Raw genomic sequence first — 12655 nt, 5'->3', positions numbered from 1 at the left:
CGGTTACAGCTTTGATGGCCAAATAAAAGCTCTCATGACTTCTTGAACAGCACTAATATAAATACTGTACTAGTGAAACAAATTGGCTTCCACTTCCAAACATCCACTTTCTCAAACACCACAGCGCATGACAAGGCTACTATCTACAATGTGCTATTCTGTATCTCCTACGCTACATATCTGCAGCATTAACACACACGCCTACAGTAAACAGATGGCAAAGTGTGTGTGAGGATTCACGTTTCCCAGGACACGTTTGTATAAATCGTAAGTCACGAGGTTGGATTTAATGGAGATGAGTTGCTTTTAAAACACAAAGAATCCAGTCTTTCTTTCAGCTATTTACACACTCACACACACATCGGTACATACATCGGTATTGTCAGTTTGAGATTATTTTTCAAATAAAACTTTGAAAGTGACGATCAGCTGCAGGCAAGCCAGGCAGAGAGACAAGTGCTTCGTGGCGTTTGAGACCTGTTGGAGCAGAGGGACATGGAGGCAGGGTTACGATGAACACCTCTAACATCTGACGCTCTACATCTTCACACCATCCACATCTGACCATCTGCATCTGGGGCAAGCTTGACTAGGGTAAGGTAAGGTAGGGTAGGGTAGAAGGTACCAGAGTGTAGATGTTTTAGAAAGGGTTCTATAGAACTACAGACAGTTCTACGTGTTCACTAACAGGTGTTCTACAGGGTGTGAGGGGTGTTCTGGGGGTGCACTACAGAGGTTCTAAGGATTGTCTAGGGAGGTTCTAAGGGGTTTTAAGAGTAACGCTGGTGCTTGAAGTTCACACTGGGCTTTACCTCGGGGGGCGGGGCAAGGAGCAGCAGTGGCCAATCAGCCAGTGAAGGCCTGGAAGTCTGAGTCTGAAACAGGAAGCAGGAAATGAGACAGATGGAGACACCAGAGAAGAAGAAACAACTCAATTAGAACAGAAGATGGGAAGGGGAGAAAACAACATTGTCTTGAGACCCAAATAAAACACCAAGCATTGCAATTGCACACAAACAACATAGCCAGCCTAACTAGCTAACTTTGCTAGCCTAGCCAGAGGAAAGACTGGAGAAGAGTGGGCTGGCAGACAGACTGGCAGGGAGACAGACAGACAGATAGACAGACTGGCAGGGAGACAGACAGACAGATAGACAGGCAAGCAGGGAGACAGACAGACAGATAGACAGGCAAGCAGGGAAACAGACACCCAGGTAGACAGACAGACTAAGGAGACTGAGAGGCAAGCAGGGAGCCAGAGAGACACAGACAGACAGACAAGGTAGACAAACAGACAGACAGGTCTGATTAGGCTGGTGAAAGTATTCTAAAAAAGTGCAAATATATCAACTGTTCATTTCAGCTGTAGTTTATTTTGTTTACATTTTGTGAAGAAACATTGACATGTTGACATGCTATTTCTCAGAAAAAATATGATCCCTCCCTCTCTCTCTCTGTCATGTCTCTCCTCTGTCTCTCCTCCCTCCCTCGCTCATCTCTACGTGGACCATTGAGAGAGCTTAGACAAGGCAAACAGCAGCACACAGGGACAACATGGCTACCTCAGTTTAAGTTCACAGCTCTCATCATCAGATACATTATTGCCACTTTGAAACCACATGGCTCCTGGTTCTGGCTTTATAGTTGTCAACACAAAACATCATCTTGTCACATCAACAGAACAGTCCATGATATACATCCTGTTTTTGGACTAGGAGATGGACTGGGCAGGTTACAAATGCACTGTAGAGATGTCTAGTAAACATACACACATACACACACATACACACACACACTGATAGTGTCAATGGGGAGCTGTCCTACTATGAATTGGCACTTTCGTACTGGCAATGCAGCATTATGTACACACACAGACACACACACACACACTTAAAGGCACAAAACAAGATGACTGTATTTTCACTTTGGTAATTTTGTGCAAAGATTCGTTAATGAAGTTATTTTGAAGACCTCTAGACATGTCTGTCATTGCTGTAATTCTGTGCTTCTTTGTTTAATCTGTCAGTCAGTTGAAAAAGACTGTTGCAGACAAGGAATCTCAATGAGCTGACTGGGTCTCATGACCTTTAACTAGATAAGTATGACTTTGACTTTCAATACAGGGTCAGCTTCTCGCTACATTCAATACATTTTGAAGGCATTATGGCATATATATCGAATCTCTATATATTTACAGTTTACTGTGTGTTCTCTATCTAAACCTAACTGGGATAGTTCTAGTTTTCAGAAGTGATAGTTTTCAGTAGGGCAGTACGAGGAATCGTAGGAATTCTCTGGACTCTTGGTCCAGACAGTCCACACGCGGAACATTCCATACGAATACTTGAAAAGCTTCCAAAACAAACACGCCGGCCAGGCCACAGACTACACACACACACACCACACACACACATGTGTGTATGTAAACCTCCAGCAAATGGAGTGAAGACAGGTATTTTAGAAACACTGTTCTGAATCTCCCACCTCTGAACTACTGTCCAAAGGGGAAACTTTAGGTTGCATTAGATTGTATGAACGCTCAGGCTCTCACTTCAGCCAATAGGGAGGCGGAGTGCACATCCTGCTCTGTAGGACAGGAGGGTTACTATGGAGACTACAGACTGGGTCAAACACAATGGACCAGTGTGGGTGCGGCTTACAGGACATTAGGGCTGGGCGATATATACAAAAAATGATATCTCAATATTGTCAAAATGTTTACGATATTCGATATATATCTCGATATGTTTGCATTTGCATTAAAATAATAAAAGAACATGATTTTCTTTTGCCCCCAATAGAAAACAACAAAAACTATTTAGATAGAACAGCTATTGTTACAAAGTACAAAATGTGTAGTGCAAATTTAAGCAGTTGCCATAACATGGTACTTGCAACTTGACAAAGTAGACCTCACATGGAACAATACATGCAGAGGTCCTTATGTGATAGGACAAAAAGAGAGCAAAAGAGAGTGCCTGTGCGAGTGCAATTTTAAGTATAATTTTTTTAAATATATATTTTCGATATTCACAATATTTTCTAATTTTACATCGTCGTAGAAATTATTGCGATATTATCGCTAACATTCGATATATCGCCCAGCCCTACACGACATCTGACCTCAGTAAGCTCAACCCTGGATACAGTCATCCCCCCTAGAGCGACACACACACATCAACACAACACACACACATCAGCACAACACACACATCAGCACAACACACACATCAGCACAACACACATCCACACTTCTTCTTCTTCTTCGTACAGCTGGTTTTAACAGCCGGGTCTCCAGGGCCCTCCTGGAGGTGGTTGAGGGGGGACGCCGTGTTTGGGGACTCGTTTAGCCCTCCCCCCTCCTCCTGCCCCCCGTCCACCATCACCCCCCCGTCCTCCATCACCCCCCCGTCCACCAGCCCGGAGGGAACGCTGTCTGCGGAGTCCCTCACCTTCCCCCCCGGCGACACTCTCGGGTTCACCCCCCCCCCTCTCCTCTCCCCCGCCTCTCCTATCACCGCCCCTCCTCTCCTCCCCTCATCGCCGCCCCCCGTCCTAGCCCCTCCCCTCGGCCTCCCCGCCCCTCCCCCTGCACCTGGGTAGACGGCAGTAGCCCTCTGCTGGGCTTCCATCTCCGACAGGCTGCAGGCCAGCGCCAGCTGGAGGTCTTCATCCTCCTCCTCCTCCTCGCTGTCCTCTGGGTAGCGGAAGTAGGGCGCGGCGCTGAAGGAGCGCTGGGCGGGGGCGGGGGCGGTGGAGGTGGCGGGGGGAGGGCGCGGAGGCTGGCGCTCGGCGGGCGACCGGGGCGGCCGATGTTGGAGGTGTTGCCGCGGCGACGGCTGGCTGGGCTGCTGCTCTCGCTTGCTGAGCTCCAGAGCCAGAGCTAGCTCGTCCTTTACGCCTGCACACACACACATACACACATGTATGTAGACATTTCACAGGTAGGGGACACTTTGACGGTCCACATACATTACAGTTTGGTGGACACGTCCCTTCCAAGTTTACATTCTTTTGAGGCTTTCACAAGCCATACCTCAACATATTCAACATCGGTTTTTGTTTGTAATGTACAACACACACACCAGCCTGCATAGGATATATCCTGAGAGGGATATTTACCATTAATGAGGACAGTCTTCAGAACCCCATCCTCCTCAATCTCTGTTCTCTCCTGGCCGTTCTCTTTGATCCTGTGGACAGCAACAGACACCATCCCATAATACCACAACAGACGCCAGACAGAGGAAAGCTCCTAGCAGACACACAGGGGAGGGGAACTGACTTCTTAGTGGTGGTGCGTTTGCCGTTGACGATGCGCGTTGACGTGGAGACAGACTTGAAGCTGGCTCCGCCCATGCCGGCCATCCCGTCCACCCCCCCCATGGACGAGGAGAAGGAAGTGAAGTCCGCTGGAGGAGAGAACTAGAGTTAGCTCACCGAGCTAAAGGGTGTTGAGAGGGAATAACCAGCATATGCTGAGCGTGTTCTAAGCAGGTTCTGAGCATGTTCTAAGTATGTTCTAAGCAGGTTCAAAGTGTTTTTTGCTGGTTCTATGCATGTTCTAAGTGTGTTCTAAGCAGGTTCTATGCGTGTTCAAAGCATGTTCTTAGCAGGTTCCACAAGTACCTCCGGAGGAGGGGAAGGAGAAGAATCGGCCAGGGCCGAGGCGGGAGGAGCCTGGGTGTCCGTGGAAACCACTGTGCATCCCTCCGAAGGGGAAGTCATCTGAGAGAGCAGAGGATGAGATTAAACACTGGCATCGGTACACTGGTACACTGGTATACTGTTACACTTGTACACTGTTACACTGTTACACTGTACTAGGGTACATTATTCATGACATTTGGACTTGGGGGAGGAGCTATGGGGTAGCGCAAAGCATGGGATTTGTGCGTTGTGGGGCGTAAAAAAAAGTTGCTGTTCAACTTTTTAGTGAAGCTGCGGCGCGTCAACCAATCAAAGGTTAGTTTTCTACACATGGAGAAAGGAGGCCCGGTTAGACGCACCGAAGAAACTGGCGAAAGGGTCCTGACCGCCAAAGAACTCGCGGAACACTTCCTCTGGGCTGCGGAATGTGAAGGTGAACCCTTGGAAGTCCTCCGGCCCTGGAGACCCACAGGAGCCTGCGCAGAGAGACGCGACACAAACACATCCGTGACTGGTGGCGGTCTGCTTCTGTGGTGGGCGTGTCTCCACAGAGGCACGGAGGCAGAGACACACAGCTGTTCCTCACCTGTGTGTGGCCTGTTTGTGCCAAAGTTGTCATACGAGTCGCGTTTTCCCTCTGTCAGACAGGGACATGACAACACCACGTTACACACAGCGTACCACAGTCCAGCAGAGTACAGCAAACTTACAGTAAGTAGAATAGAGTGTGGAGCTGTGAGGCCTTTTATACGGTAAGATCAAATACAGTAGCGTACAGTTAAATCAGTGAGTGAAGAAAAATATGAACAATAGAGATTGATTAGGGGTATGACTGCAGGACTCCTAGTTTCTGTCAGTGTAGGTCTAATGTCTAGGGTCAGTTTGGAGCCTTGTCCTTGGTAGGGAATGATGGGATGTGGGAGGGTGGGCTGGTCTCAGGTCTGTTCTTACTGCCCTGTCCCTGGTAGTGAATGATGGGATGTGGGAGGGTGGGCTGGTCTCAGGTCTGTTCTTACTGCCCTGTCCCTGGTAGTGAATGATGGGATCATGTGAGAGGATGGGCTGGTCTCAGGTCTGTTCTTACTGTCTGACAGGACTTCATAGGCCTCAGCCAGCTCCTTGAACTTCCTCTCCGCCTCCTCCTTGTTGTCTGGGTTCTTGTCTGGGTGCCAACGCAGGGCCTGCTTCCTGTAGCTACACACACACACACATATGTACACACACACAAAAGTTGTTTACTGCTAGTGCTGGTGGATATAAGTAGATGACTGTGGCATGGTGGGGTATGACAAAACCAGCCAGTCAGCAGTTAGTCAGGGCACTGGCCCACAGCATCTAAGAGTGGACACAGATCTAGATCTGGCCCCCCCTGGGGACGCTGAACATGAATCAGCTTTGCACTCTCAGTCATTCTGACTCAGCACACACTGTCCACCTACTGTATCAGACTGATCAGCTGGGCGAGAGACAGAGAGACAGAGAGAGAGAGAGAGAGAGAGAGAGAGAGAGAGAGAGAGAGAGAGAGAGAGAGAGAGAGAGAGAGAGAGAGAGAGAGAGAGAGAGAGAGAGAAAAGATGAATAGAAGGATGGACAGAGGGACACAGAGAAAGAGACTAGGAGAAAAAGAGGGATGGAAAAAGAGAGAAAGAGAGTTAGAGAGACAGACAGAGAGTTAGGTGGACTGTGTGAGACAGACAGACAGACAGACAGACAGGCAGACTGATAGATAGATTGATAGATAGATAAATAGATAGATAGGGGGGCTACCACATTAATAATAGCATGGACTGATTCATAAATATTATTATATTTAGACCCTGAGTCAGTGTCTACAGAATGTTCTATCGGAGCGATCATACTCACGCCTTCTTAATGTCCTCAGGAGTGGCGGTCCTTGTCACTCCCAGGACGCCATAGTAATCCACCATGACTCCCACCTCCTCCCTCACACACAGTCAGAGGGAACCCACACACACTTCCACTGGCAAACAACACACACAACCTCAAGTCAGTTACATACACCACCTGTTGATAACAGTAACAATCACACACACTGAGAACCCCCTTGCACACTTCATTACATAGGTCCTGAGTTAGGACTCCTAACGTCCCACCGGGGTCTGTCTGTGAGGCACTGGGGGATTTACTGTGATCATCACGATCATAACATGATCTTATTGACAACCATAAATTGTTAGGGGCAGTGTTTGCGTGGAATATATTGAGGCAATATCCTAGAATAGGATTATAGGCTATGTATTAACGATAGATCATTATTTGAAGTGTCTAATTAGTTCCACTGACACTTGGGTTGTAAACCAGACTAACGGCGTGGACCCGGTCCACCGGTATTCCCCTTGGGTTTTGGCCATGCGCTCTGCAACTGGACGCCGTTATTTACAGCTCGCGCTCAGTCATGGCAACTGACAGCTGCAAGAGTGGCACATGCGGCAGGGAGGGCGCGAGACACGATAGACTGGCATCCAACTAAGGCTAACAAACACTGTTTCAAATCCTAGAGAGGGACATACAGTATGAGTAACAAAATATATCCTAATATGGTATGCAAGTAGCCTTAGTCATAACACGAGCATCAATGGAATAGTAAAGTAAACGTAGGCCTATAGGATATCACCAAACCGCAACACCACGGTTCGTTGTTAAATCACACAGTACAACGCTATACAATAACGATGGATTATTAGGTTTGGATCATACACTATGCTACCAATACCTTGTTAAGAGTGTCGCCAACTGTCCGTCCTCGCCCCTCTTAGAATAGGAATGGATTATTATGGACTGCTTCTGGAATGCGCGCTCTTCAGTCGACGAGGGTCCGCGTAATAAGCCTAACGTCCTGCCACCACCACGAAACAATATAATCCAACCGTAATAGTTTCTTATTCCCGGGCGGCCTGCCCCCGGACCATAACTTGACGAGCCCTCTCCTCTGTCTCTCTGGCCCAGCCGCCGTACACACTTTGCCCTTCTCCCGGCTCGCCGTGCTACGTCACAATCAGCTGAGTTCGCTCGAAAAAAATAGAACGTCTAGAACATACCAGCGTTTCGAAACGAAGCACCCGCCACCCTAGTCTGGCTGTTGTTCTGAGATCGGCCAGCAATGGATAAAAGTCGGAAAATCGTAGTCTAACTATAATTAGCGTTGCAGAATTCACGAGAGTGTCTAGGCCTTCCACGGCCGAAAGAAAATAACGAGAGACGGGATATATTTACCGTCATTTGTCTGTTATACTGAAAATTATTTGTAGCTATGCGTTTAAACATGAATCCCCATCTGTCACTGAAACGCGGCTATGAAATAAACAAACCCGTTTCAGAATTTCATATACGACATCATTCTGGTCTTTGATGCCATCTCATGACTGGAATAAGTATAGCAGACATAATCAAGCACTTGTAAGCATGGTCCTTTTGTTAATAAAGACAACAAAACTGGTATTTATTATGGTGGTTGAGGGTCTAAATTAAGGAATCAATGAAGCAGTGAAGGTTTAAGTTTTGTTTATTGACACTGTCATGACATGACAACTGGTCACACAGCTGGACAACATTGTTGCAGGGAATTTTGTCTACCTTTCTGTAAACATCTGGAATGTTAGCTTATGTTGATCCCTTTAGTACTCCTCCCCTTCCTCATCCTCCTCTCCAACACTGTCTGTGCCCACCTCTTCGTAATCCTTCTCCAGGGCGGCCATGTCTTCTCTGGCCTCGGAGAACTCTCCCTCCTCCATGCCCTCACCCACGTACCAGTGCACGAAGGCCCGCTTGGCGTACATCAGGTCAAACTTGTGGTCCAGCCTGGCCCAGGCCTCAGCGATGGCGGTGGTGTTGCTCAGCATGCACACGGCCCTCTGGACCTTGGCCAGGTCTCCTCCAGGAACCACGGTGGGGGGCTGGTAGTTGATGCCCACCTTGAAGCCGGTGGGACACCAGTCCACAAACTGGATGGTGCGTTTGGTCTTGATGGCAGCGATGGCGGAGTTGACGTCTTTGGGCACCACGTCACCACGGTACAGCAGACAGCAGGCCATGTATTTACCATGACGAGGGTCGCACTTCACCATCTGATTGGCAGGCTCAAAACAGGCGTTGGTGATGTCAGCCACAGACAGCTGCTCATGATAGGCTTTCTCAGCAGAGATGACCGGGGCATAGGTGGCCAGAGGGAAGTGGATGCGAGGGTAGGGCACCAAGTTGGTCTGGAACTCTGTCAGGTCCACATTCAGAGCTCCGTCGAAGCGCAGGGAGGCAGTGATGGAGGAGACGATTTGACCAATGAGCCTGTTGAGGTTGGTGTAGGAGGGACGTTCGATATCAAGGTTCCTGCGACAGATGTCATAGATGGCCTCGTTGTCCACCATGAAGGCACAGTCAGAGTGCTCCAGGGTGGTGTGGGTGGTCAGGATGGAGTTGTAGGGCTCCACCACAGCTGTGGACACCTGGGGAGCCGGGTAGACGGCAAACTCCAGCTTGGACTTCTTGCCGTAGTCGACAGAGAGGCGTTCCATGAGCAGGGAGGTGAAACCAGATCCGGTTCCTCCTCCGAAGCTGTGGAAGATGAGGAATCCCTGGAGGCCGGTGCACTGGTCCGCCTGGAGAACACAGAACACAAACAGACTTCATCTCATGTTCTACTTTAATATGAATGTAATGTAATGAAAGGTTTCACAGTTGTTCTTCTGTGGCAACGCTATAAATAAAACCTCGTTAAACCAATCAATGTTTGCTACCAGGAAGCCAGAACAAGACATTTTGTCGTTTTTTTAAAGTTGATTCCCCATGACCACCAAAGATCCTTTTTGAACTCCCAATTTACTCAGACAGTTTGATGTTCAAATATCTACTCGGACGAGACTTCTGAAGACCATAAAAAAGTATTGTTGAGGGAGTGTTCACATCGCTAACTCACCAGTTTGCGCGTCCTGTCCAGCACCAGGTCGATGATCTCCTTGCCGATGGTGTAGTGTCCACGGGCATAGTTGTTGGCAGCATCCTCCTTGCCTGTGATCAACTGCTCAGGGTGGAACAGCTGGCGGTAAGTTCCTGAACGAACCTCATCTGGTGGAGAGAAAGGGGAGGGGTCAACAACATACTGTACTCACCTAACATCTCTCTTATCCAACCAAAAATCCCTATTCATTTTTACAACTCACAAGTACTCTCCAAGAATAACAATGCTACCAAGAACTATTAAGTCTTTGTTAATTTTGATAAAGACCCATTTGATGACTCAGACATATGACTCTTGTTGGTTCTAGATAAACCCATTTGGTCAAAGGTTTTATCTCGATTAATTTTCCTAATCTACATGTTTATCTTTTCTGTGCTCAAGAGCACTTGAGTGAAAGCTCAATAACTCTATAGTTCTAGAGAATCTCTCTCGGTGAGAAAATACAAATGTTTTGTGAACTTTTACTTGTAAATGTCTAAAATGTAAAATATAAAGTGTCCACTAAATACATGGAGTAGTTTGGGTGGTTCCTATGGGAAATGAACCAAATGGCGCAGAGAGCATCATGTTCTACCAGATGAGCCAGACGGAAGGACGACCTCACTCACCGATGACGGTGGGCTCCAGGTCGACAAAGATGGCTCTGGGGACGTGCTTCCCTGCTCCTGTCTCACTGAAGAAGGTGTTGAAGGAGTCATCTCCTCCACCCAGGGTCTTGTCACTGGGCATCTGGCCATCCGGCTGGATCCCATGCTCCAGGCAATACAACTCCCAGCATGCATTGCCCATTTGGGTTCCGGCCTGGCCGACATGCATAGAAATACACTCACGCTGGACAGAGAGAGAGAAGTTGAAAGGTTAGGGTGTGTCTGGTCATAAACCTCCCACCTCAAATTTGTCACAATGACCTCACTATGTATATGTTAATGCTTGGTCGCAAGTAATTAAGATGAAGGTTTTGAAATCGTTTCTTTCAGAATGAATCAGCAGTGTTTTCAACATCTTTCACTTCTGTATCTGTTTAGGCCTGTTAAAATGTTCAGCTTCCTGTTGTTATTTCCTTTCTGCTGAGCCATGTACATGATAAAAGTTGAAACGATTATATTCGTGGAGATTATGATATTTAGTGTTCTGGAATGTTCAATGAAGATAATCCTGCCTGGTAACCTCCAAAAAATGATATAAAAAGCTTTAAATTAGAAGTATTTAAGTCTCTATGACACTACAATTATTTATGCTCTTGTTGTCTAATTTCCAGTTTGTCTGTTTGTGCCTTCAACTCCCATGTTGCTACTGTAGTTCGATGATGTCATTCAGGAGAGATGATGCTATCTGTTTAGCTAAAGGACATGTAAGGTCACTAGCTGGCTAGCTTTGCTCTATCCCCAGGGAGAGCCGGAGCACAGGATTAAACTGGCTGGTGTCTCTGCTGCAGACAGAGAGGAGAGGCAGCTTGGTATGTCTGTGTACGAACAGGGGAACTGGATAAAAAATGTGCGTCAGAGAGGAGGGGTGCCAGCCCCACTGTGGGCCTGCCTCTTCTCCAGCCCCCTCCTCTGCTCTCCTCCCCCATCCCCATCGATTCTCCTCCCCCATCCTCTGTCCTCGTCTCCCTTCCCCCTCTTCCCGCCCTGCCCGTCCAGCTGCAGTGGAACGAGGAGGGGATATCTCTCATACTCTCTGGAACAGCTGCAGCTAAAATGGCCACCAAGTCACACAGCCGGGTCTCTCAGTACGTCAATCCCCATCCAGCCAAATCCTCCCCCAAATCCCTCCACATCCCTCTCGGCCTTCGTGGAAACCAGGAGGAGAGGTGCTGAGTGTTGAATCATCAGATTTCTCTTGACCAAACAGCGGTTACAAGATCAACAAGTTAGATCAAAGACTGAGTAACTCGTAAGGAAGGGTCACCTGACCAACATTGTTCTAAAGGGCTGCGTGTGACTGTATGGGAAAGACAAAGAACTCTTCATTCAAATGATCATGCCATAACACGCCCTCTGTATCTCCCTCAGCACAATGGGCTCGTCTAAATCTTCAGAGAAGACATGTGCTGAAATCAATCTGTTTGTCACGGTTCAAATGACAAAGGCTAGACACATGATGATATCACTGTTGGAAGTAGGCAGCAGCTCATCTCGTCTAAGGATCAAACACAGGGAAGGGAAGAGAAAGAGGCTCTATTGTCTCATCTGTCTACGTCAGCAGCAGTACTCACCATTTTGTCTGCTTTTCCTTCGGGCTGACGTTGAGGAATCAGAGAGAAGGCAGAAGTGGTGCGCAGAGAAAAAGGTGGAGTTTATATAGCGAGGGGAAGAGGAGAGGAAGAGGCGGGGTCTGGCAGGAGGAAGGGAGGGGGAGGGGGAGGCAGGAAGCCGAGGCTGGAGGACTCTTGTTGGCGGGAGAGGGAAGGGGGCTGTGAAAGAAGAGGAAGTGCTTGAGTCTCTCAGCCGCTCTGCTGTGTCATTAGCGTGTCGGCGGTATGTGTACTGACTGGTTGAGCCGTTTAGACTCTGGTTCAAAGTTTGTTTGCAGGGGCAGAGTACGTTTGCATATAGGTCGCGTGACATTTACAATGCTCTGATTTCCATATAGACTGTGTCAAACTGTTACACCGTGCATGTCTCCCAGACCGACAATGTGGTTTGTAGTTTAGAAGACTTATATCCCCTGGAAGCCATTTTTACTTCCTCAAAATCCTGTCCAGCTCTAAATATGTTATATCACAGCTCTAAATATGTGTCATATCACAGCTCTATCTCGAGACAAGACTGCATAACAGAGACACTAATAAAAACACACAGTCTGGGTAAGTTTAGTGAAGCTCACATTCAAATGGAAGTGAACTACTATGAAACACAATGGAAATGGAAAGTGTGACCATTTATTTGACTACATAAGTTGTTTTTATAAGACAACAACTCTATAGAAATCCCAGACCCTGAAAGGAGAGAAGGAGGAACTACACTGGGCTGATTGTTCCTGAAACTGTTGAGGAGGAGAAGAGACATACAAACAACACGAGTCACTCAT

The 12655-nt window shown here is 47.7% G+C and overlaps 2 protein-coding genes across 3 annotated transcripts; both read right to left on the bottom strand.

Moving 5' to 3' along the window:
* Positions 1-37: 37 nt before the first annotated feature.
* dnajb2 (DnaJ heat shock protein family (Hsp40) member B2) lies at positions 38-7888 on the bottom strand. 2 transcript variants are annotated; one of them, XM_062457756.1, is made up of 11 exons: positions 7385-7888; positions 6514-6625; positions 5735-5844; positions 5237-5287; positions 5010-5126; positions 4630-4728; positions 4286-4412; positions 4123-4193; positions 3596-3901; positions 813-875; positions 38-477 (listed from the first exon to the last, which is right to left on the bottom strand). In XM_062457756.1, exons 2-10 carry the CDS (start codon positions 6576-6578, stop codon positions 847-849), a joined length of 975 nt encoding a protein of 324 aa, XP_062313740.1. In that variant the 5' UTR covers positions 6579-6625; positions 7385-7888; the 3' UTR covers positions 38-477; positions 813-846. The 2 variants fall into 2 exon arrangements, with proteins under 2 accessions (XP_062313740.1, XP_062313739.1); XM_062457755.1 differs by having other exon boundaries at positions 39-477; positions 6514-6631; positions 7385-7887.
* A 269-nt stretch (positions 7889-8157) lies between these two features.
* Positions 8158-11995, bottom strand: LOC134017757 (tubulin alpha chain). The gene is made up of 4 exons (XM_062457746.1): positions 11841-11995; positions 10231-10453; positions 9581-9729; positions 8158-9263 (listed from the first exon to the last, which is right to left on the bottom strand). Exons 1-4 carry the CDS (start codon positions 11841-11843, stop codon positions 8286-8288), a joined length of 1353 nt encoding a protein of 450 aa, XP_062313730.1. The 5' UTR covers positions 11844-11995; the 3' UTR covers positions 8158-8285.
* Positions 11996-12655: the final 660 nt, after the last annotated feature.

The sequence above is a fragment of the Osmerus eperlanus genome, chromosome 3, assembly GCF_963692335.1.
Source record: "Osmerus eperlanus chromosome 3, fOsmEpe2.1, whole genome shotgun sequence".
NCBI classification, from domain to species: Eukaryota; Metazoa; Chordata; class Actinopteri; order Osmeriformes; family Osmeridae; genus Osmerus; species Osmerus eperlanus.
The sequence above is the reverse complement of the archived record's forward strand: the minus strand, read 5'-3'. Positions and strand labels throughout refer to the sequence as shown.

Coding starts and splice junctions, on each gene's coding strand:
- dnajb2 (XM_062457756.1), bottom strand. CDS start 6,578: ATGGTGGATTACTATGGCGTCCTGGGAGTGACAAGGACCGCCACTCCT. Junction 5,127..5,236: donor CACAAACAGGCCACACACAG/GTGAGGAACAGC, acceptor CTCTCTGCGCAG/GCTCCTGTGGGTCTCCAGGG. Junction 4,729..5,009: donor CCCTTTCGCCAGTTTCTTCG/GTGCGTCTAACC, acceptor CTGCTCTCTCAG/ATGACTTCCCCTTCGGAGGG.
- LOC134017757 (XM_062457746.1), bottom strand. Junction 9,730..10,230: donor CCTGGAGCCCACCGTCATCG/GTGAGTGAGGTC, acceptor TCTCTCCACCAG/ATGAGGTTCGTTCAGGAACT. Junction 9,264..9,580: donor TGGACAGGACGCGCAAACTG/GTGAGTTAGCGA, acceptor TGTGTTCTCCAG/GCGGACCAGTGCACCGGCCT.